General features: G+C 36.4%; 1 protein-coding gene across 1 annotated transcript in view; it reads right to left on the bottom strand.

The window, feature by feature from the left end:
* CDH13 (cadherin 13) overlaps positions 1 to 23,046 on the bottom strand; it is a 1,286,821-nt gene that overhangs the window by 186,653 nt on the left and 1,077,122 nt on the right. Inside the window, exon 8 of the mRNA XM_043985257.1 lies at positions 10,068 to 10,208. Within this exon, the coding sequence (XP_043841192.1) occupies positions 10,068 to 10,208 (141 nt within the window). The remainder of the gene's footprint in view (positions 1 to 10,067; positions 10,209 to 23,046) is intronic.

Raw genomic sequence — 23,046 nt, 5'->3', positions numbered from 1 at the left:
ATCCATATAATTCAGGCAGAAATTTGGGCCAGAATGGTAGAAAGCAATTAGTTTGTCTTTTTTGCTTAATTTTTTCAACTCCTTATGTAAGCTAAATTCAAAATCCCCTAAATTGAAGTAAAATTCCTTATCCTGAACTCTTCACAGATCTCTTATATTTTATATCCCCCCGGTAAGAGTACAGGCCAGGACCCCTAAAAATGTGTTTGGGGAATATAGAATTCCCATCGTGGTTGAAGTAAAGCTTGGAAGGGACTTTCAAACTTACTAGTCCAAGTTTTTCATTTTACAGATGAGAAAACAGGTTCAGAAAAGTGATATGTTTTCCTAAATATTATTATGATGATAATAACAATTGCCTGTGAGGTAGACAATTTTCATAATGGCATAATATTTGGGGAGGTTATTTTTTTTTTGCTGAGGCAATTGGGGTTAAGTGACTTGCCCAGGGTCACACAGCTAGTGTCAAGTGTCTGAGGTTGGATTTTGTGAAAATATTTTTGTTAACTAGCTTAAATTTGTGGGGCTAATCTGACTGGAGGACTAATCTGGGGACTTGTGACTATTTGGCTATGTGACTGCGTTTAATTTAATATGGGCTGTTTATAAAGTTCTACCACACTGCTCCACTCCCAAATTCATAAGCACAGGATTAAGAAGCCTCAACTAAATAATCCAAGCAGAGTTTATTTATGAGATACTGTTGAAAATTAAGAATACAGGAAAATAAAATGTACAACCTGACTGCTTTCCTGTGGTCTCTTTCCACTGCGTCTCTTTCCCACCTGCTGAGCTTCAAACTTCTTGAATACAATAAGGGCCTTGGCCTGTAACCTTGTCAGCCCCATCTCTCCTTTTCCAACCGAACTCTCCTCCAACTCTCCTCCATCCTTGTCTGCGCTCAGCCTCTCTCCTAGTCGTCCTTCTCTAGTCCGCCCCCCCCCTCCTTCTTTTTTCTTTCCTGTCTAACTCCCAGGTCTATATATACCTTTTCTTCTCTCCACTCAAATCTCTGGGCTTCCTTCGCCCCCACAGACCAAGCTAATCCACCAGCCAGGGCTGGGCTGGTTTAGGCCGGGGGCGGGGTGCACTCCCACTTCATGTGCCTCAGCACAGGCTATCTTTCAGATAGCTCCGCTCAGGTCGGAGGGAGCTGGGGGCTTCCCCCCCCCCAGCTGTCTGACCTGGCATCTTGCACAGCCCACGGGGTTTTTTCGCTCAGCTGAAGCTGAGGAGGAGGGGGAGAGACCCTGAGGGCCTAAGGCTTTCTAATCTCAGCCTAAAGGTAGGGTCCCCAAATCAAGATAAATTTCCACAATTTCAACTCAGGTCTTCCTGAATCCAGGGCCAGTGCTCTATCACTGTGCCACCTAACTTCCCCAGGCATAATATTTAAAGCTGGAAAAAATCTCAGCTAGCACCTAATGCATCATTATGTATATGAGGAAACGACCGACCAAAGAAGTTTAGTGACTTGTCTAGTCTCATTTAGCTAGTAAACTCCAGGGCTGGAATTCACATTCAGGTCTTTTCCCTCTAAATTCAGTGCATATTCTACTAAATCATGCAGTCAGTACCAACAAGTATTTATTAAGCACCTACCACATGCCAAATACCATACTAAGCATTGTGGATACAAAGAAAGGCAAAAACTGCCCATGTGTTCATGGCGCTTACATGGTAATGGGAGAAACAACATGGAAATAACTATGTAGATACAAGGTGATTACTAAGCATTCTAACTTTTAAGAACGTGGGAGACATAGGTGTGTTTATAAGCAGCAATGTAGGGAGAGATTGAAGATTAAAGAAAGGGTTGGGATGATAGCAGGACAAGATATTAGAGAAGAGGGAAGGAGATGGGATCAGTGGTGCTTATAACAGTATTTGATCAGTCAAGAAGGAAAACCACCTCATACTGTGAGACAAGGTAAAGAACAAGATCAAGGAAGGGAGCCATCGAGTGGATGAGCAATGGGACATGAGGAGTCTCTCAGCGAATAGCTTCACTATTTTTGATGAAGTATGAAGACTTTAGGTGAGGGGCTGGAGAAATAAGATCCTGTGAGAATATAGGAGGTCTCTGGGGTAATGGCCTGGGGAAAAAAACTGAAGCATAGAGGAAATGAAGCTCACAGTGAGGAAGAGTTGGGGGTGATAAAGCATATAGCCTTATTATTATCTTTATTTTACATATGAATGAACTAACGTTCAGTGAAACTAAGTAACTTGACTAAGTTCATTTGGCCATTAAGTGCTGGAAATAGAACGAGGATCAGGATCTCTGGCATTGAGACCAGTGTCTTTCCCATTATACCACAGTACTATACCTTTCAAAGTAAGCAAGTATTCTAATAGATGCAATCATAATTTGAACAACCTTAGAAATGGTGGTTGTGATGAGGAGGTTAATTCTAGTTAAAATAATAGATAGATGATAGAGAGGTGATATAGATATTTATGTATAAAGTAAAATCTCTATATAGTAAAATATATGTGGTATTTATATATATATATCGTATATCTACTATATATAGAATATTTACTATATGTAGTATTTTACTAAATATGTGTGTGTATATATATGCATATATATGTGTGTGTGTGTGTATATAGTAGATTTACATGATAGTGACCTAACCCAAGCCATGAATTATAATGTTTTCTATGGTCAAAGATCCTAAAGAATGAGACTTTCTTTTAACTGTTGTCATTGAGAGGCAAGCATGAAAATGAGGCTAATTAAACCTAACCCTGTGCCTTTTATAGGCAGTAATTAAAAAGAAAATCAGGGTTTGATTGCACTTGATGAAATACAGTGATGATTTAGTGCAAACAGAAAATGATGGCAAATTTTTTAGCTTAATTCAACACTCATAAGAAGTGTCTAGATTAGCAGATCTTCTAACAGCATCCCCTTTACATGAAGAATAACAGGACCAGGCACCAAGTATGGAATTAAATAATGTGCCTATTCTTCATTAAGTGTGAAGTCATTGACTGTGGCTCCTTAATATCAGTTGCAGTTGCTTGTTGTCCAAAATTGAGCTTTATCACAGCAATAGGAACCAGGAGCAAGGGGGCTGCTAATTTCTTCATGGTCTACATGACATTGTCCAGTTGAAAATCTGGACTTATTGTGACTAGCTTAAGCATTTTTTTTTTCTCCTCAATTGAGTACTGAAGAGACAAAAGCCTAAAGCATGAATCTTAGAGCTTTCTGATTTAACTGGATCTTCCCATTGTGTGCTTAATTTTTTACTCTAGCCCTTTAGGAAATTTCTCTTCCCAACACGTGGCTTGTCCCTATTCTCTTGTAGAACTAAGTCAGTCTGTCTGTCTGTCTCTCTCTCTCTCTCTCCATAAAGTACTTTGCATTGCTCTTCTCAGTACGTTTTCTTGCCAGAATTATTGTTTTATATTTTTGACTTTTTAAACTGCATTTCATCTTATTTCTTTTATTTCTTTTACCATGTTTTATTTTAAGTGAGTAACTGAAAGTATCAGCATGAAAGTAGCAAACACAGAGGAGGAAGCCCCAGCATAAAGGGACAACTGTGAAATGGTACTGAGCCCAAATGAAAAAACAGTAGCCTTCTTTCCTCTCATAAGCTCTAGACAGCTCTAAAGACCATGGGCAACCAGTGCTTCCTCCAAGACCAGAGACAGAAGGTCCCTGAGACTTAAGCATAGCCCTCTGAGGAAAGTTGAACTACCTCATTCATATACCTTGTGCAGTTCAGGTGAGAGGGACAATAAAAATGTCTCTTCAAAACAGCAACAAACCTCATCTCAAAGCCTTCCTAGTAGAAATATCATCATCATCATTAATCATAACTTTTACTATTAATAGTAATAGCTAAAATTTACATACTTATTGTGTGCCAGGCACTATGCTAAGTGCTTTACAATTATTATCTCATTTCATCCTCACATGAACCCTGGGAGGCAGGTGTTATTATTACTCCTATTTTACAGATGAGGAAACTGAGGTAGACAGAGGTTAAATGACTTGCTCAGGTCCACACAGCTAGTAAATGTTTGCAGTTGCATTTGAATTCATGTCTTCCTGACTTAAGGCTCCATACTCTATTTGCTGTCCCATCCAGATATCAGTTTCTCACATCGAAAGTGTTAAGTCTTTGTAGAAGGATACAATCATACAAAAACTGTACCACTTTCTGATGTTTTCCAGTTCCCTCCTGGAATAAGAAAAATGTGAAGTGGGGGAAGGAGTGAAGCAAGGGCAAGGTGCCCATGAGCTTTAGAAAATAATACCTTTAGAAAATCAATTTCTGCCCAGGCTTTGTGAAGGAAGACACATGACAGGAACTTTAACTAAATAGCTGATTAAGTACATCAACCAATAAGTGTTTATTAAGAAGGGAATTTAAAGTTGCACAATGGATAGAGCACAGTGCCTAGAGTCAAGAAGACTTGAATTCCAATTTGACCTTGTACACTTATTAACTGTGACCCTCACTTAACCTTGTTTGCTTCAGTTTTCTTATCTGTAAAATAAATTGAAGGGGAAAAATGGCAAATCATTCCAGTATTTCTGGCAAGAAAATACCAATGGGGTCACAAAGAGTTAGATATGACCAAAAAGACTAAACAACATTTGTTAAGAGTGTGTAATATATGATATATGTATATATGGATAAGTGAATGTAATGGAATATTATTGTGCTGTAAGAAACAACAAGCATGATGAATACAGAGAAGCATGGCAAGACTTACATGAACTGATGCAGAAGCAGGAAAACAATACATGAAGTGATTCCAGCAACTGAAATGGAAAGAACTACCACAAAATCATCAAACTGAATGTTGTGAAATTGCAAAGAACAAGAATGACTCCAAAAAGGGGATTTGGTGGGGAAAGCCTCTTCTTACTTTTTTCCATACATCAGGATCCATCAGTATGGAACAAGAAGTATGGACTGATTTTAATGACTTTTGTTTCCTTTCCTATTTAAAAAAATCCTTGTTATAAGGTATTACTCTGAGATGGAGTAAGGAAGAGATAAAAGGAAAAACCCAGGTGATGTAAAAAAGCAAAAGATCAATAAAAATGTTTCAAAGTATATTCCTACTATACATTACCTTACTGAGACCTCACCAGGAATTTTGTCTTCAGTTCTGAGTGCCATAGTTAAGAGGAAAATTTAAGTTTAAGGAAACTTTCAAGCTAGTAAATAGTCAGAGAAAGGCAAATATGAGAAGACTCACAGGTATGGGCCAGGTTTTGGAGTGTTTTATTCACCAGAAACCTTTTTTATTTTATCCTAAAGCCACTAGAGTTTATTGAGTTGGGAGATAACATGGTCAGACCCGCACTTGAGGAAAATCACTTTGGCAGCTGGGTAGTCCCTTCTCTCAATAAGGATTGACTGTAATGGGGAAAGATTTGAAATAGGGAGATCAGCCAATAGCCTATTCCAATAATCCATTTGAGAGGGGATAAAAGCTGGAACTCAGTTTAGTGCAGAGAAGGATATGTGTAGGAGAGATGTTGTGATGATAGAAAGAAGATTTGGCTACAAACTGGTGACGTAGGACAAGTGAGAAAGAGGAGTTGAGAATAAGACTGATGTTCAAAGCTGGGGTAACTGGGAAGATGTTTGAGTACTGGAAACTTAGAGGGATTTTTGAAATGGGGGATTTCAGAGGAAAGACAATTAGTTTTGTTTTAGGCTTGTGTTATTTGAGGTGTCCACAGTACACAAAGTTCAAGATATCCAAAAGGCATTTGGTGAAGTGAGAATGGAGTTCAAAAAAGAGCCTAGAATTAGATATGTAAATTTGGAAATAATCTGCATAAAAAAAGATCATGAGAACCCCATATGTGGGCTCCTCAATGAATTAATAAATGAATAGGAAAAAAAACACTCATTAAGCACTTAATATGTGCCAAGCACTTTGTTAAGCTCTAAGGGCAGAAATAGAAAAGCCAGATAGTCCCACTACTTAAGGATCTAATATTCTACAAAAAAAGAAAGTTCAGCTGAAGGACAGATAGAAAGACCCCAAATTCCTAAGGGCTCAATGGAAATGTGTATAGCAAGGCTCAGGCATCATTAGATGAAAGGTTTGGGTGTCTAGAAAATTTAGAGGCAAGGTAAATATTCAACTTTGGAATGTCGTGGCAGTGTAGATGATAAAGCCTCATGGTTCTCTATCTAACCAGAAGGAATAAAGTTGTTGACTTTTATCACATCTAAGCCATGTGAACCTATAACAGCCACTATGGATTCTGGCAGGGTCAACCAGTCAAATAACATTTAAGGATCACCTGCTGTATACCAGTCATTATGCTATGTAGTGGAGATACAAAGAAAGGGGAAAAGGAGTCCCTGCTCTCAATGAGCTCATATCATAAAGGGGGAGACAACAACAACAACAACAAAATAAATGTAGGATAAATTGGGGCAGTTTCAGAGGAAAGACATTAAAATTGAGGAGGACTAAGACAGGATTATTGCAGAAGGTAGAATTTTAACTGAGACTTAAAGAAAGCCAGGAATGTGTAAACGAGGAGGGAGAAAGTTCCAGGTACGTGGTACAGCCAATAGAAAAACTAAATTGGAAAATGAAGTATTGTATGGGAAAAAGAGTGAGGAGGCCCATGTCACTGTATAATATAGTATATAGAACAGAATAAGGTATAAGAAGACTGGAAAGGTATGAAGGGATCAGGTTATAAAGAGCCTTAAAGCAAAACAGGATTTCATATTTGATCTTGGAGGTAATAGGGAGTCACAGGAGTTTATTGAGTGGACAGTGTAGAGGAGACATTATCAGAACTGCTTTAAGAAGCTATATGTGCAATATGGCTAATGTGAAAATAAGTTTTGTATGACTTCCTATGTACAGTGGGTATCCTGTTGCTTTCTCAATAGCTGGAGGAGAGTTGGAGGCAGGAAGAGAGTTTAGAAGTGAAAGTAAATGTTTTTAAATAAAATTTTAAAAGAAGGTAAATTTGAGAACTAAGTAGAGCAAGGACCAAACAGTAGGCTATTACAATAGTCCAGATGTGAGAAGATGCAGGCATCAGGGTATGGGTAGACATTTGAGGAAAGAAGGAATATAGGAGAGTTATTATGGGGCTGCTAGATGGCACATTGGATAGAGAACAAGGCCTGGAGTTAGGAAAACCTGAGCTCAAATCTAGCTGCAGATATTTTTAAGCTGTGTGACCCTGAGCAAGTTTTTGACTTTCGTTTGCCCCAATTTTTTCATCTTTAAAATAAAGATAATGATAGCACTCATCTTCAAGGGTTATTGTGAGGATCAAATGAGTTTATTTTCATGAAGTAGTTATCACAGTGACTAGAACATAGTAAGTATTATATAAATGATAGTAGTAGTTATTATTACTAAGCAACACCAAGACTGAAAAACTAATTGAATGTGAGGAATCCAGAGAGTAAGGAGTCAGGGATGACACCTAGGTTGTGAACCTGGATTACTGAGAGGATGATGGTATCCTCAACAGTAATAGGGAAATTAGAAAGAGGGGAGGCTTGTGGGACTGGGGGGAAGGAGAGGATAATGAGTTCAGTTTTGGACAAACTGAATTTAAGATGTTTATAGGATATCCAGTTCAAAATATCCAATAGCAGTTTGACATGTGATACTGGAGTTCAGCAGAGAGGTTATGGCTGGCCAAATAGATCTGAGAGTCATCTGTGTAGAGAGTAGATCATTAAAATCATTGGAACAGATGATGTCATCAAGTGAAATGCTACAGAGAGAAAGGAAGAGGACCCAGGACAGAACCTTGGAGGACAACCATGATTATTGAGAATGACCTGGATGAAGATTCAGCAAAAGAGACGGAAAAGGAGCTATCAAAAAGATAGGAGTAGGGGTGGCTAGGTGGTGCAGTGGATAGAGCACCGGCCCTGGATTCAGGAGGACCTGAGTTCAAATCTGGCCTCAGACACTTAACACTTACTAGCTGTGTGACCCTGGGCAAGTCACTTAAACCCGATTTCCTGGCCAAAAAAAAAAAAGAGAGAGGAGTAGAACCAAGAGGGAGAAGTATCATGGAAACCTAAAGAGAAGAAAGTGTCAAAGAGAAGAGGATGATTAACATGGGTCAAGGTTGTATTTAAATGACTGTCATGTGAAAGAGAAATTGGCTTTGTTCTGTTTGTCTCCAGAGGGAAGAACCAGAAGACTTGGGTGGTAGTTGCAAAATGTCTGGGAAAAAATTCATAACAATTAGAGATAACCAAAAGAGCAATCAACTGTCTGGAAAGGTAGTGAGTTTCCATTCACTGGGTGTCTTTGAAAGAGTCTGTATGACAACTAATACTAGGGATTCCTTTCATGTAGGTTGGACTACATGGTCACTGAATGATCTTTTTTTTTTTTTTTTAAGTGAGACAATTGGTATTAAGTGACTGCCCAGGGTCACACAGCTAGTAAGTGTTAAGTGTCTGAGACCGTATTTGAACTCAGGTACTTCTGACTCCAGGGCCAATGCTCTATCCACTGCGCCACCTAGCTGCCCCACTGAATGATCTTTTAACTCTTAAATTCTGGATTTCAGTGATTCTTTAAAGAATCAAATGAAAACATTCCTAGTCTTAGAGACAACCTATGCAAAGCCGTGGAGTTGGGAGATGTAATTTTACCTGGCCAGTTTTACTAGTGTGTAAAGTGTGTTACAGGGAACAATGTGCATTTAGTCTGGGAAGGTAAACCACAATCAGATTCATCAGACTCCAGCTTAAGCCTGAGTAAATTGTAGCCCTCCCAGTGGACAGGGCTATAAAAAGGATCTCAATTCAGTCAGACCTCAGGCCTTGCCACACTTTGCCCATTCAGTTCCCCCTTACTTCCTCCTGGTGCTAATCACTTCGTCTGTATATATATGTGTGTGTGTGCATGTATGTATATACACAAACTATATTGGTATTATGTATATATATTGGTATATATAGGCATATATATTATATATGCTATATAATATACTATCTATATATTCTATGCATGTGTGTGTATGTGTGTGTGTGTGTGTGTGTGTGTGTGTGTGTATAAAATGTGTATATTTCTGTTGGTCTCTCCTTAGGGTAGTATGGAAGGAAAGCTATTTTTTAAAAAAAATTATCCCTGGTCTTAGCTTTCTCTTCTAAATGAATTTTCTTCCTATGTTCCCCTAGGAGAACATGATTGAGCCTCCATAATTGACTTGCAGTTATGAATGCTGTGCTCTTGGCTGGGCTTTCTATGATGATTGTTTGGGTTGTAATAAATGGTGAAACACAACAATAGTGCATAATTGTCAATGCACAGGGGCCAAGGATAGAAAACAACTCTCCTTCAAAAGCTCACTTTGTTTTTCTTTATCAGCTCCCATACCACCATGTTATTGCCAGAAAGAAAGAAAGAAAGAAAGAAAGAAAGAAAGAGAGAGAGAGAGAGAGAGAGAGAGAGAGAGAGAGAGAGAGAGAGAAAGAAAGAAAGAAAGAAAGAAAGAAAGAAAGAAAGAAAGAAAGAAAGAAAGAAAGAAAATGATCTGCTTTCCACTATGGCACTTCTCAATCTAACATTTTAGTATGCACTTAGTGGGGAGAAAAATGATCATTAAGATATATAAGATACACTAAAATCTTCTTACTGAAGTCTTCCTCAGAAGTTTCAGAATAGCAAAGATGTGGTGCTGAAGCATTTGTGTTCTTTCTACTACACTATGCTGATATTTTGGTGTAAACTAAATAACAGATAACAGTGATGGATAACTCTAACAAGATGAGAAAAATGTCATTTTTATATTAAACTATTTTTGAGTGAATGACAAATTCAGGAAATATTTAGCTTGCTAAGGAATTTCATGCAATTATATGAGGACTCTTCCACTACATATGCAATTTATATATATATATATATATATATATATATATATATATATATATATATATATATATATATGCCCAGGTGGTTAGATAAAATGTCCTTAAACATTCCTTTCCACTCTGAGATTTTATGAATGAACATTAGTCACTGGATACCAATCCAACCACTCCAATGACAACAAGAATTTTTGGGGTGCTTACCTCCTTCTTGGTGAATTTTGGTGAGTGATCATTTTTGTCATCAATGAGGATAGTAGCCGTTGCTGTTCCAGTCAAGCCAACGTCCAAACCAGCCATGTCTTGGGCTTCAATGATCAGTTCATATTTAGGGTTTTCCAGAGTCTAAAGAAAAAAAGACAAAAATATTTGTTTTAGATGCAGAAGGCTCTTCAGAGTGGATGAGACAAGAGATTGGCTTATGGAGTATTGTGCAGCATCAATTATTTAACCAACAAATATTTATCAGGTACCAGCAATGGACCTGGTATAGAGCTAGGTTATGGGGATACAAATATAGAAATGAAGCAGTCACTATGCTCAAACACCTTATATCTATTGAAGAAAGCTTATATGTATTGATACTTATAAATAAATATATGCATGTATAATACATATATGCATTTCTATACATGCATGTATATGCATGAGTGTATGTATGTGTATATGTATTATGTACAAGGTGGGACAAAAGTCAACAAGTTTTAATAAATTTTTGAAATTATTTTTCTTTATTTTTTGCCATTTACAAGATTTGATTTTTCATATATAATGTCAATTCATTTCCTATATATACTCTGCATAATTCTATGGTATTATAAATTAAAAACAAGAAATAAAAGCATTATTAAATACTGAAACTCTTTCGTGACTTTTGGCCCACCCTGCATATTCAAAACCTTTTTTTCACTTAGGTAGTATAATCTGCTAATGAGGTTTCTATTCTCTATTGCATTATCACATATCTAAGTATTTCATTTTGCTGCATGCCTTTCAGAACTAAATATGTTCAAGAAATACATATTTCATGCTTACTAATCGCAATTTGGCATACTAGTTACTATAGAATACAAAGATAAAGAATTCACATTCCTTATAATAGCTAAGATTTATAAAGAGCTTTAAAGTTTGCAAAGCATTTTACAAATATCTTATCCTCACAATTCTGAGTGGTAGGTATTACTATTATCCTCATATTAAAGTTGAAGAAACTAAGGTAGACAATAGTTAAGTGACTAGTCCAGGGTCACACAGCTAGTTAAGTATCTGAGTTCAAATTTGAATGTGGATCTTCTTGACTCCAGGCCCAATACTTTATCTACACTGCATTATTTAACTAACCCAAATAATGTTAGCGTGTAAAAGTGTATGAGAGGAACAAAGTGACTAGGAATCAGAAAAGGTATAATGTAGCAAGTAGTATTTGAACTGGAAGCATCCAAGGATGGGCATCATTTCAGCCAACAGGAATGACATTCCAGACATGAAAAACTAGGTGAATGACATATCCAGGGAAAAGGGAGTAATGAGGTGGCAGTGAGATCTCCTTCATTGGCAGCTATTAAACAAAGGCTGCAGACTATTTAGCATATTATAGTTGGAATTATTTTTCCAGGTATGATTGATACCAGATGATCAGTGAGATATCTTATTAGTCTAAAATTCTGTGATTCAGGATTTGGATTTAATATAGGATGGTATTGGAGTGGGTATAGCTGGAGACTGTAAAGGAAGACTAGAGTCAGTATGAGGAGGGCATTAAATTGCAGGGCAAATAACTCAGACTTCATCCTATACTCAACAGAGAACTATGGAAGATTTTTGGTTGAGTGGAATAAACTATGCATTAGAAAAAGAGACCAGAAAGTAGAGCTGACTTTGAAAACAATGAGAGCAGCAGAGATATATAACTAGAGCAAAATGAGCAGGGTTTTGCTCCAAGACACTGAAATTCAGTGCAGTGCTCATATTCTGTAAGCAATGTTGAAATAATTGAATTTAGTAACTACTTCATAAAAACAATGAGTTAAAATAAGAAGCTACATATTGGATTACTTACCGTCTTTTCTCTCCTGTGGCTAGCTACTCCCCTCCCTGGACACACACACACACACACACACACTTCTTACTACTTCCACCCACCCCATTACTGTGGACTCTTCTTCAGGCAATCCTAGTCCTACACCCAACCCCCATAACTTCTTTATAAACAGCTTCAAGGGATCTATTGTTCTGCAGTCTGTGTCTTCTCCCCATGGGATGGTGTCCTAGGGCCTCTCTCCCTAACTGAACTAAACAAGAACAACAATCCAAGAACCTCAGAGAATTTGCCTGTATAAAGTTGATTTGAGGCCAGATTTTATGCTGCTTTTGCAGGGTACATTTTCTGAATCATGCCCCAGGCACCAAAATGACTAATTATGGCTCTGGAGAGCAGTATCTAGAGAAAAGCACTATAAAGGAACAGATTCTGGGCCATGCAAGTATCCATAGGATGTTTACAGCTCCTTGAGTGAATGTTCCAAACATGATCCACCTTCCCCAAGCTCAGCAGATAACCTCTCCTCTAACGTCTGACACTGATCTTCTAAAGTGTTTCTTCAACTTCTTTCTTTTCTCCCTCATTATTCCACTACCTCCTCATTTACCCTCTCTTTTCCCCTCATCTCAGAACTAGTAGTGGGCCTACTTTGTGGCAAATCTGGAATCTTCCCCTGCCATCCCATGCAGTGCTCTACAGCCTCTTCTGAGATCTTGCTGCATCCATTATCTTCTGTTCTCCCGAATCATCTTATTAAAATTATAATCTGCATCTGCTATATTTTTAAATTACTGTACTTAAGGTTCTTATCATACAAATAACAGACCAAAATGTCTTCAAATGAATGCCATCACTACCATCTCTCAGATAGCCACCATCATTCTGATACTATCCTCTGTCTCATGCAAAGGGTGAGTTCTTCGCTGCTAGCACAACTGCCAAGTTGCCCTCATTTCTTATTACTCCTCACAACTCAGACAGCATTTTTAATATAGCTCTAAATCATTTGTTATTCAGATTATTTTTTCTTTCATTTTTTTCCTTTTATCTGATACTTTATTTTGCTAAAAGTACTTTCTACCAGAATTGTTTTTAATCTTTTGGCAGAAAATGTACCTTAGTGAATTTTAAATGATAAATAATAAAAAGCAAACTAGCTAATTCTCCCTCTCATGGAGTAAACACAGCTGTTTTGGGCTTCCTCAAGAAAATGGCTAAGGAACTGAACAGGAAGGCTGACAGAACTTGACTGTGGTACTGTGATCTGGAGAATGAGGTATTTTGAATAACAATTTTAATTTTCTAGTTAACTGAAAGTAAATATTTAAGCTTCTACTTATTTTATTGCAAACCTTTTTTTATAGGAATCATTGATTTTTTAAAAAAAGAATGCAACAGTTTGATAAAATAATAAACCCTTTACTCCAGAAATATTTGAGCAGAGGTCATAGGAACACTTACAATGGATGGTATTTGCAGAAAGGATTCACCCACAGATTTGTGGCTGGATGAAGTAAACTCTAAGGTACTTCTAGCTATGAGGTAGATTCTGTGATTACATGACACAATTATCTACTTTTGTAAGAAGACAATAGTATGCAGTACATAGTTGTCCTTTCTTTGATGAAACAAAACCAATTTTTAAATAAATATCTGGATTGAGTTATACTTGCCTTTAGTTAGGGATGTAGGTTATAACACCTTCAAACAGCGCTCAACACAAAGTTACTGCTTTTAATAAGTTGTTGGATGGATTCTTGATTCTTCTTGATATAAGCATTTTTTTTATATCTTATTAAAGTGAATAATCTGAAAGTGTATGATTTCCTGGACAACATCACACACTTATTTTGAAGCTAAATGAACTTATAAATTAAAAACTGATGCAGATATTTCTTTATTTGTGTTCAGGCCCTCAATGAAGTCTTATTCTTCACTGTCTTTTGACAACATTTCAAAATATTATTTTATTTCAACATCAAACACTCATAAAATTTTTGGGGGCGGGTTCATGAATTCCTGACAAAAAAGTTACCTTTAGAAATTCAAATTATTACCTACTTTGCAACTTATTGCCTTATGGGGTTGCATGAGAGCACTTAAGAGTTTAAGTTAATTGTCACAGTCTTTTTTTTTTTTTATTTTAAAAAATCTTAACAGTATTTTGTTTTTTCTATTTGCATGTAAAGATAGTTTTCAACATTTGTTTTCATAAGATTTTGAGTTCCAAATTTTTCTCCCTCCGTCCCTTCTATCCCCCCTCCCCAAGACAGAAATTTATCTAATATAGGTTATATATGTACAATCACATTAAACATATTTCCACGTTAGTCATACTGTGAAAGAAGAATCAGAACAAAAGAGAAAACCTCAAAAAAAGAAAAAAAAAGTAGAAATAGTATGGTTCAATCTGCATTCAGATCTCACAATTTTTAAAGTATTTATTTTATTCTGAACTTAAATGAAGCAAACATTTCCATAATACAGTAGAATAATATCAAAGAATAAGCCCTTCCCTCTCCCCTCCCCAAGACAGCAAACAATCCGTTATGTTCCATACATGTATGATCATGCAAAACATCATCATACTTGTCACTTTGTACAAGCAAACTTAAACATTTAAAAAAATTGTAAGAATGTGAAAAAGAGCATGCTTCAGTCTGTTCCATTAATATCAGTTCTTTTTTTTGGATGTGGATAGTATATTTCATCTATAGTCCTTTGAGATTGTCTTGGATCATTGTATTGTTGAGAATAGTCAAGTCATTTACAGTACTCCATCAAACAATATTGTTGTCTCTGTGTACAGTGTTCTCTTGGATCTGCTCACCTCCTAATACATCATATCATACATGTCTTTCCAGGCCTTTCTGAAGTCATCCTGCTTGTCATTTCTTATTGCACAATAATGTTCCATCACCATCATATATCACAGTTTGTTTAGCCATTCCCCAATTGATGGGCATTCCTTTGATTTCCGATTCTTAGCCACCACAAAAAGAGCTGCTATAAGTATTTTTGTAAATATGGGTCTTTTTCTCTTTTGGGGGATGTCTTTGGGATATAAACCTAGTAATGGTATTGCTGGATCAAAGGGTATGCGCAATTCTATAACCCTTTGAGCATAGTTCCAAATTGCTCTCCAGAATAATTAGATCTTTTCACCACTCTACCAACAGTGGATTAGTGTCCCAGTTTTCCCACATCCCCTCCAACAAACAATATTTTCTGTTTTTCTTATATTTGCCACTCTGATAGGTATGAGGTGATACCTCATGGTTATTTTAATTTGCATTTCTCTGATCAATAACGATCTAGAGCATTTTTTTCATATGATTATTGATAGCTTTGATTTCTTTGTCTGAAAATTACCTGTTCAAATCCTTTGACTGTTTATCAATTGGGGAATGATGTATTTTTATATATTTGATGCAGTTCTTTATATATTTGAGATATGAGGCCTTTATCAGAGATATTTGTTTCAAAAATTATGTTCCAGTTTTCTACTTCCCTTTTAATCTTGGTTATATTAGTTTTGTTTTGCAAAAACTTTTTAATTTTATATAAGCAAAATGATATATTTTAAATTTTATTTTATTCTCTATATCTTCTTTGGGCCTAAAGTCTTCCCTTGTCTGTAAATCTGACAGATAGACAATTCCATGCTCCCTTAATTTTCTTATGGTATCATCCTTTATGTGTAAATTATATACTCATTTTGAACTTATTGTAGTATATGGTGTCAGATATTGGTCTACACCTAATTTCTACCATACTGTTTTCTAGTTTTCCCAGCAGTTTTTGTTAAATAATGAGTTTTTCTTCCAAAAGTTTGGATCTTTGGGGTTTATCATATATTAGATTTACAATAGTCATTAACTATAGTGTAATTTCTATCTATTCTATTATACTGATCTACCTCTCTATTTCTTAGCCAGTACCAGATTGTTCTGATAATTAGCACTTTATAGTATAGTTTGAAATCTAGTACCCCACAGTTCTTTTTTTCTGGATGTGGATAGCATTTTCCATCATGAGTCCTTTTGAATTGTCTTGGATCATTGTATTGCTGAGAAGAGCTGAGTCTATCACAGTTGATCATCACACAATGTTGCTGTTACTGTGTACAATGTTCTCCTGGTTCTGCTCACTTCACTCAGCATCAGTCCACTTAAGTTTTTCCAAGATTTTCTGAAATCTGCCCGCTCCTCATTTCTTATAGCACAATAGTATTCCATTACACTCATATACCACTACTTGTTCAGTCATTTCCCTTATTGATGGACATTCGCTAATTTCCAATTCTTTGCCACCACAAAGAAAGCCGCTATAAATATTTTTGTACATGTGGGTTCTTTTCCCTTTTTTATGATCTCTTTGGGATACAGACATAGTAGTGGTATTACAGGGTCAAAGGATATACACAGTCCCATAGCCCTTTGGGCATAGTTCCAAATTGCTCTCTAAAATGGTTGGATCAGTTCACAACTCCACCAACAATGCATTAGTGTTCCAATTTTTCCACATCTCCAGAATTGTCAGTTTTATGTCAAAAATGGGACTTGAACCCAGGTCTTTCTGTCTTTGGCCCTTTATTATAGAATCATAGTTTGAGTCTTAAAAAGAACTACACCAGCCATCTAGTCCAATTGATAGATGAAGGTACTCACTACTATAACATATCCAACAAGTGATTAGCTGGTCACTGTTTGAAGACTTCCAATAATGGAAAATCCATCATCAAAACAAGTAAGCCATTTGATTGATAGACTGGTCTTACTTTTAGGATCTTTCCCCTTACATTAAGCCTACTTTGGCCTCCACTAATGACAAAATAAATCATCATCATCATCATCATCATCATCATCATCATCATCATCATCGTCATCATTGTCATCCATCAATTTAAAAGTCTTCTTTAATTTTTTTCCCCTTTTTTTTTGTGGGGCAATGAGGGTTAAGTGACTTGCCTAGGGTCAAACAGCTAGTACCTGTCAAGTGTACTCTGGATTCATAGCACATTTGTCCTTGTTTGGTTCCTGATTGATGTGATTCTTTGAACTTCAAATTAAACCTAAAACTTCCATCATAAGCTCCAAGTGTATGACATCATCACATGAGACTGGAAGATTTGACTCTATAATACAGAAGTGCTAGATTTGCTTAGGACCATAGATTAAGAGTTAGAAGAGACCTTGGAGGCCATCTAATAAAACCCCCTCATTTTACAGATATGGAAACTTAAGGAGGTTAAGTAATTTTCCAAAGGTGACAGAAGTGACATTTGAACTAAGAAGCATAGAGAGGAGGAGAGAATGATAGAGTCAGTTGAGACGGCCATGATAGAAGAGAAGAAAAACATGTAAGAAGAACTTCATTTTAATATTTAAGAGTAGGACTGCCAAGAAAAGCAAGAACAACATAAATGTTGCACCCAGTGGGGTATAGCATGAAGACACCACAACGTGAGAAGGAAAATATATTCCCCAAAATGTTAATGTTATTAGTTGCTTTGATATCTTGTTCCCTATGAGTGTCCCTCATACCAATGTAAGCTCATGCTCGTAAGATATAGTTGTAGGATTCTGTATGCCCAAGGGGGCAGCTAGGTGGCTTAGTGGATTGAGCGCTTGGCTTGAAGTCAGAAAGACCTGAGTTCAAATCTAACTATGTAATACCGGGCAAGTCACTTAACCTCTGTTTGCCTTAATCTACTGGAGAAGGAAATAGCAAACCGCTCTTGTATATTTGCCAATAAACCACATGGCTAATGTGGTCCCCAAGGTTACAAAGAGTCAGAACAACTAAATGATTAAACAACAACAACAACAACAACAACAACAACAACAACGACTACAACATTGCCCCAGGGGACCTTGGAAATTTTAATAACTCCCTCCTAGATCCCAAACTTCAAATCTATAACTGCTAAATCGGCAGCCCAGAGGGTATGCTACACATCCTGCATAATCTGTGTCTGGCCAGATTATTATATATTGGCCAAATGTCAAAGTCCTTGATGGAACTCAATTCCACTGTCATTCATTTTGATTTGTCTCTAGGAAAAAAAACATTTAGTCACTTTAATATGTCTATCATTACTTCATATGTTTTAACTTTACCGATTTTAACCTTGAAGAAGGGATTTGTTTATCCTTAAGTACTTTGTCTACAACTAGGCTAAGATGTCACCAAATGAACCATGATGGCATTGTTTGACCACAGAAAGGCACGTGTTTTTATATGAGATCTAGTCTTTCCTAATTATTTTTCCATTTAATATTTTAAATTAAGAATAAATAAAAGAACTCATGTAATCTTCTACCAGCTGTAGCAAGATAGCCTTCCAATCACATCAAAAAAAAACTTCTTCCCATTTAATAAAGTTGACCTTAAAAGTCAAACTTAAACTAAAACTTAACATGTCAAGAAGAGAACTTATTATCTTCTCTCCAGACCCCTACCCCTGCACTATATTTCATCTTTCCAACTTTGCTGTTTCTGCATAGGATACCACTGTTCTCAGTCACTCAGGCTCAGAAACTGGATACAATTTTCAATTCCTCTTTTATGCTCATTCCTTATAATGAATCTGATTCTGTCTTGTCATTTTTCCCTTCATAATCTTTCTCTTACATGTCCCATTCTCTCCACTTACACATATACCATATTGGTGCAGGCTATCATCACCTCACACCTGAACTATTGAAATAGCTTTCTGATAGTTCTGTCTATGCTCCATTGCATCTTCCACTCAGATTTATTGTTATTTAGTCATTCAGTCATATCCAACTCCCCATGACCCCATGGATCATAGCATGCCAGGCCCTTTTATCCTCTACTATTTCTTAAAGTCTCTCCAAGCTCATGTTTATTGTTTCTGTGATACTATCTATCCCTCTCATCCTCTGCTGTCCCCTTTTCCTTTTACCTTCAATCTTTACCAACATCAGGGTCTTTTCAATTGAGTTTCATCTTCTCATTATTTGGCCACACATTTAAGCTTCAGCTTCAATATTTGACCTTCCAGTGAATAGCATGAATCAATTTCTTTAAGTATTGACTGATTTGACCTTGTTGCTATACAATGGGCTCTCAAAAGTCTTTTCCACCACCATAATTTGAAAGCATTAATTCTACAGTGCTCTACTTCTCTTATGGTTCAACCCTCACAGCCATACATCACTACTAGAAAAACTGTAGCTTTGACTATATGAACCACTCAGGTGCTATTGTGGAAATTTCATCATTTCTTTCCTATACAGTAAATTCCATCAATTTCCTGTTACCTAAAAAATAAAGTATAAAATCCTACCCTCAGCTAATCTTGGGGGTTTGTTTGTTTGTTTGTTTGTTTTTGCAGGGCAATGAGGGTTAAGTGACTTGCCCAAGGTCACAGACCTAATGTTAAGTGTCTGAGTCCAGATTTGAATACAGGTCCTCCTGAATCCAGCATCAGTCCTTTATCCATTGCGCCACCTAGCAGCTCCCCTCAGCTAATCTTCAAAAGCCCCTTACAATCTGTTCCCTTCCAATCTTTTGACTATTTTGCTTACTCTATTATTCAGCAACACTGGTCTTCTTCCTGTTCTTTATACATGAAACTCCATCTCTTAATTCCATACCTTTTCTCTGGTTGTTCTACTGCTAATGCCTTTCCTTTACAATAATCTCCTGTTTATACCATACACTATGTGTACATACACATATATGTGTATATGTGTAATATACACATATAATTTATAGATAACATATATGTATATATAAATGTACACATAAATTGTATAAGTATATATAGCCTGTATATGTAGTCTTCATATAAAAAGATACAAATATATATCTATATGTCTATATATCTATATTTATATGCAAATATAAAATATATGTCTATATTTTATATTTACCTAGTTGTGAACATATTGTCTCCCCAATTAGAAAATGAGATCCTTGAGAAGAGGAACTTTCTATAACTTTCTTTGCAAACAGTATAATATAGTGCTTGACACATAATAATCTCTTAATAAATGCATGTTTATTATTGATTGATTCTATCAGGAGGAACTCCTTCATGATTCATAATGTGTAACAGGGATGAACAACAGGGCAGGAACAGATACTTGCACTAACACTGAGAAATTGCTAGCATCACTAGTGCTGGTGATACTATCTCTGTGGCCTTGAGCAAGCTATTTATTCTTCCCATATTCAGATATTATCTATATGTGGCTGCAGAACTGATCATTTTTCAGTCAAATGGATTTTTGTGTCTTTTTGCTATCTTAATGACTGATTTGGGCCTGGCAGGGAAATCACATTGGGCACACACTTCCTCTTCAGTTTTAGAATTATCTGAACTACCTAATCAACTATTGTCTAATCCTGAGGTTTTTAGAAGCATAGTCTTTCTCCATTTGTCAAGTAGAAAGAATAGCTGATGTGTTGAATCATTTATATGATAAAACAACTGAAGCAAAGACTAATAGTATAGACAAGTCCCAAACAAAGTACCTAATCATTTGATGTAAGAAGCTATAGTGTTGGGGGAACTTTTTCAAGTACTGTGAAATCAACAAATATCTGAGTAATTTTACTGTTTTATTTAAAAACAACTACAACAACTTAGAGTAAAAACCTATGAATACTAACTGATACTCCCCATCATAAAAGCTGGCTTCCATAAATCACAACAACTGACTTCCATTTCGCCCATTCCCAACTACTATTTCCAATGTGTTTGTCACCAGGATTTCTAGCTCTGTATAAAAGCCTAATTAAAGGCTATGAGTGTGTTGTAGTATGATGCATGTTCTTTGAAAGCGGGTTTGTGATTTTCTCACTATATCTTTTTTTAGTTGCCAATCCATGGCACTCTCATGTGTTCAATAACTACTTAATAAATGTTTGATGAATTGGTTTGAGCTATTTTGACTTCACAAAGACAATCAGAAGAGATTGGTAATGAATCAATCAACAAATAAATATTTATTAAGCATCTACTATTCTTTGGATATGGTGTTAGATGCTGGGGATACACAAACCAGGAAAGGAATACTTCAAACTTGAAAGGAGCTTCATAAGATTATAGGCGAACAGGCCCAAAGTGAAAAAGTTTTGCCCAAATTGAGAAAGTTATTTCCTATCTGTAAGTGAAAGCGGATGGGCCTGGAAATGTGAGCCTCCTAGATAAAGGATGAATATGCAGTTCTCTATGCATACACTCCCCTAGACATTCTATCACGTAGCTGCAAAGCTTTCTTGACACACATTCTACTCAACCCTGGAATGGAAAAAAATAGAAATTAACTCATTTAATGAAACTTTTTTCATTCCTGTTGATGGTGATAGGATTTTCATTTGAGTGACTTGCGAATCTGCTTGGGTACATGATTGGTAATTGTTACATTTTGTGTCTGCTAACTTTGATAACTCTAATGGGAGAAATATCTACATAATGCTTTGTCTTTTAAATACATACAATTTAAGAATATGTTTAAAATGTTTACCCATTCTTGCTATATTTATTAACCAGAAGAGCTCACAATAACTGGAATGATTATATTAGGGAGTTTAATTTTTTGTTTTGTTTAAGATTGTTTGGTTGAGTCACCTCATTGACAAATGCATCTTGAGTAATAATCATTCATTAGGAATTTAGATGCATTGTCTTAAGAAATATACAATTCAAAAAAAAAAAAGAAGAAAGATACAATTCAGAGTCACAACAGGCATAAGACTTTTTATAGGACAACCTGCTCAAGGCATTTGGATCATGGGCCTTAGTCATCTGTGATTCCAATGACAAGACAGATTGCTAAGGGTTTCAGCAAGACCATATTAAGACAATGTTAGCGCCAATGTCAGCTCCTAGGACCAGATACATGTTTCATAAGCAGTATTGGCACATAGGGGGTTCTTGTAAGGGGACTTATTATACAAGGCCAGAGTGGGTTCTGTTTAGATATGCATTTGGCAACAGGAGTATCTAGATGAACACTGGGAAGTAGAGAAAAAAGAGTTAATGGTTATAGACTGTGAACTGTTATGCTAACTGTTCATTGATATTGTTTTGTTTTGTTTTTTGGTGAGGCAATTGGGGTTAAGTGACTTGCCCAGGGTCACACAGCTAGTAAGTGTTAAGTGTCTGAGGCCGGATTTGAACTCAGGTATTCCTGAATCCAGGGCCAGTGCTTTATCCACTGCACCACCTAGCTGCCCCTGTTCATTGATATTGAAAGGACATTTGCTGACCCATTTGCAAAGCAGACACCTGAAGTAGCATCCTTACCCAATCATGAAGGCAAATAAAGGCTGAGTAAGGGACTTAATTTGAGATGACACCCATCTATGACAAGAAAATCCCATATCTCTCTTTCTTTCTCAGTAATCTACAAAGTGACCTGACATTCTTGAACTTTCTCAGCAATCTGTAAGGGGAACAGTGTTGTAATCCACACATGAAGGCACAATTAGTAAACATTTACTAAGCACTAATTATTTAGAAGACATTATGCTAGGCATTGAGGATACAAAGACAAAAAAATTAGGCCCTTCCCTTAATGGTCTTGCATACTATTGGGGGAAACAAACTGTATGAATATAAGTGTATACAAAATAATATTGGAGGAGAAATTCTACCCACTGGAGGAGGCTGCATTAGGTGGAAAAACCTCATGTAGGAAAGGAATAAGTAGAACTTTTAAGAGAGCTAGGGTTTCTAAGAGGTGGTGAGAAGGGAGTGAATTCTAGGTGTGGGGGACAGCCTGTATAAAGGTATATAAATAAAAGATGGATATAACACCTTTGTGTTCATCTCTTCCAAGTCTTACACCCAATTTTCATCTTTTTCCTTTCTCATAGTCCTATATTCTGGGGTACATAAACAAAGAACTCATAACACTAGTTACCAGGGACCAGAATTTGGTATGTGGGAGGATGTTGCTTTGAGATGATGGTTGGGTTTGCTGAGTTTTGTGCCATATATTCTTTGTTGTTTTCATCATCACCACAGACATTTATATAGTGCCTACTACTTGCCAGGCATTGTGCTAAGAGCTTTACAAATATCTTCATATTTGATCCTCACCACAACCCTGTGAAGTAGGTGTTATTATTATTACCATTTTACAGATATGGGAACTGAAA

This window comes from Dromiciops gliroides, chromosome 2 (assembly GCF_019393635.1).
Source record: "Dromiciops gliroides isolate mDroGli1 chromosome 2, mDroGli1.pri, whole genome shotgun sequence".
Classification (NCBI taxonomy): Eukaryota; Metazoa; Chordata; class Mammalia; order Microbiotheria; family Microbiotheriidae; genus Dromiciops; species Dromiciops gliroides.
This window is presented reverse-complemented; position numbering and strand designations above follow the sequence as displayed.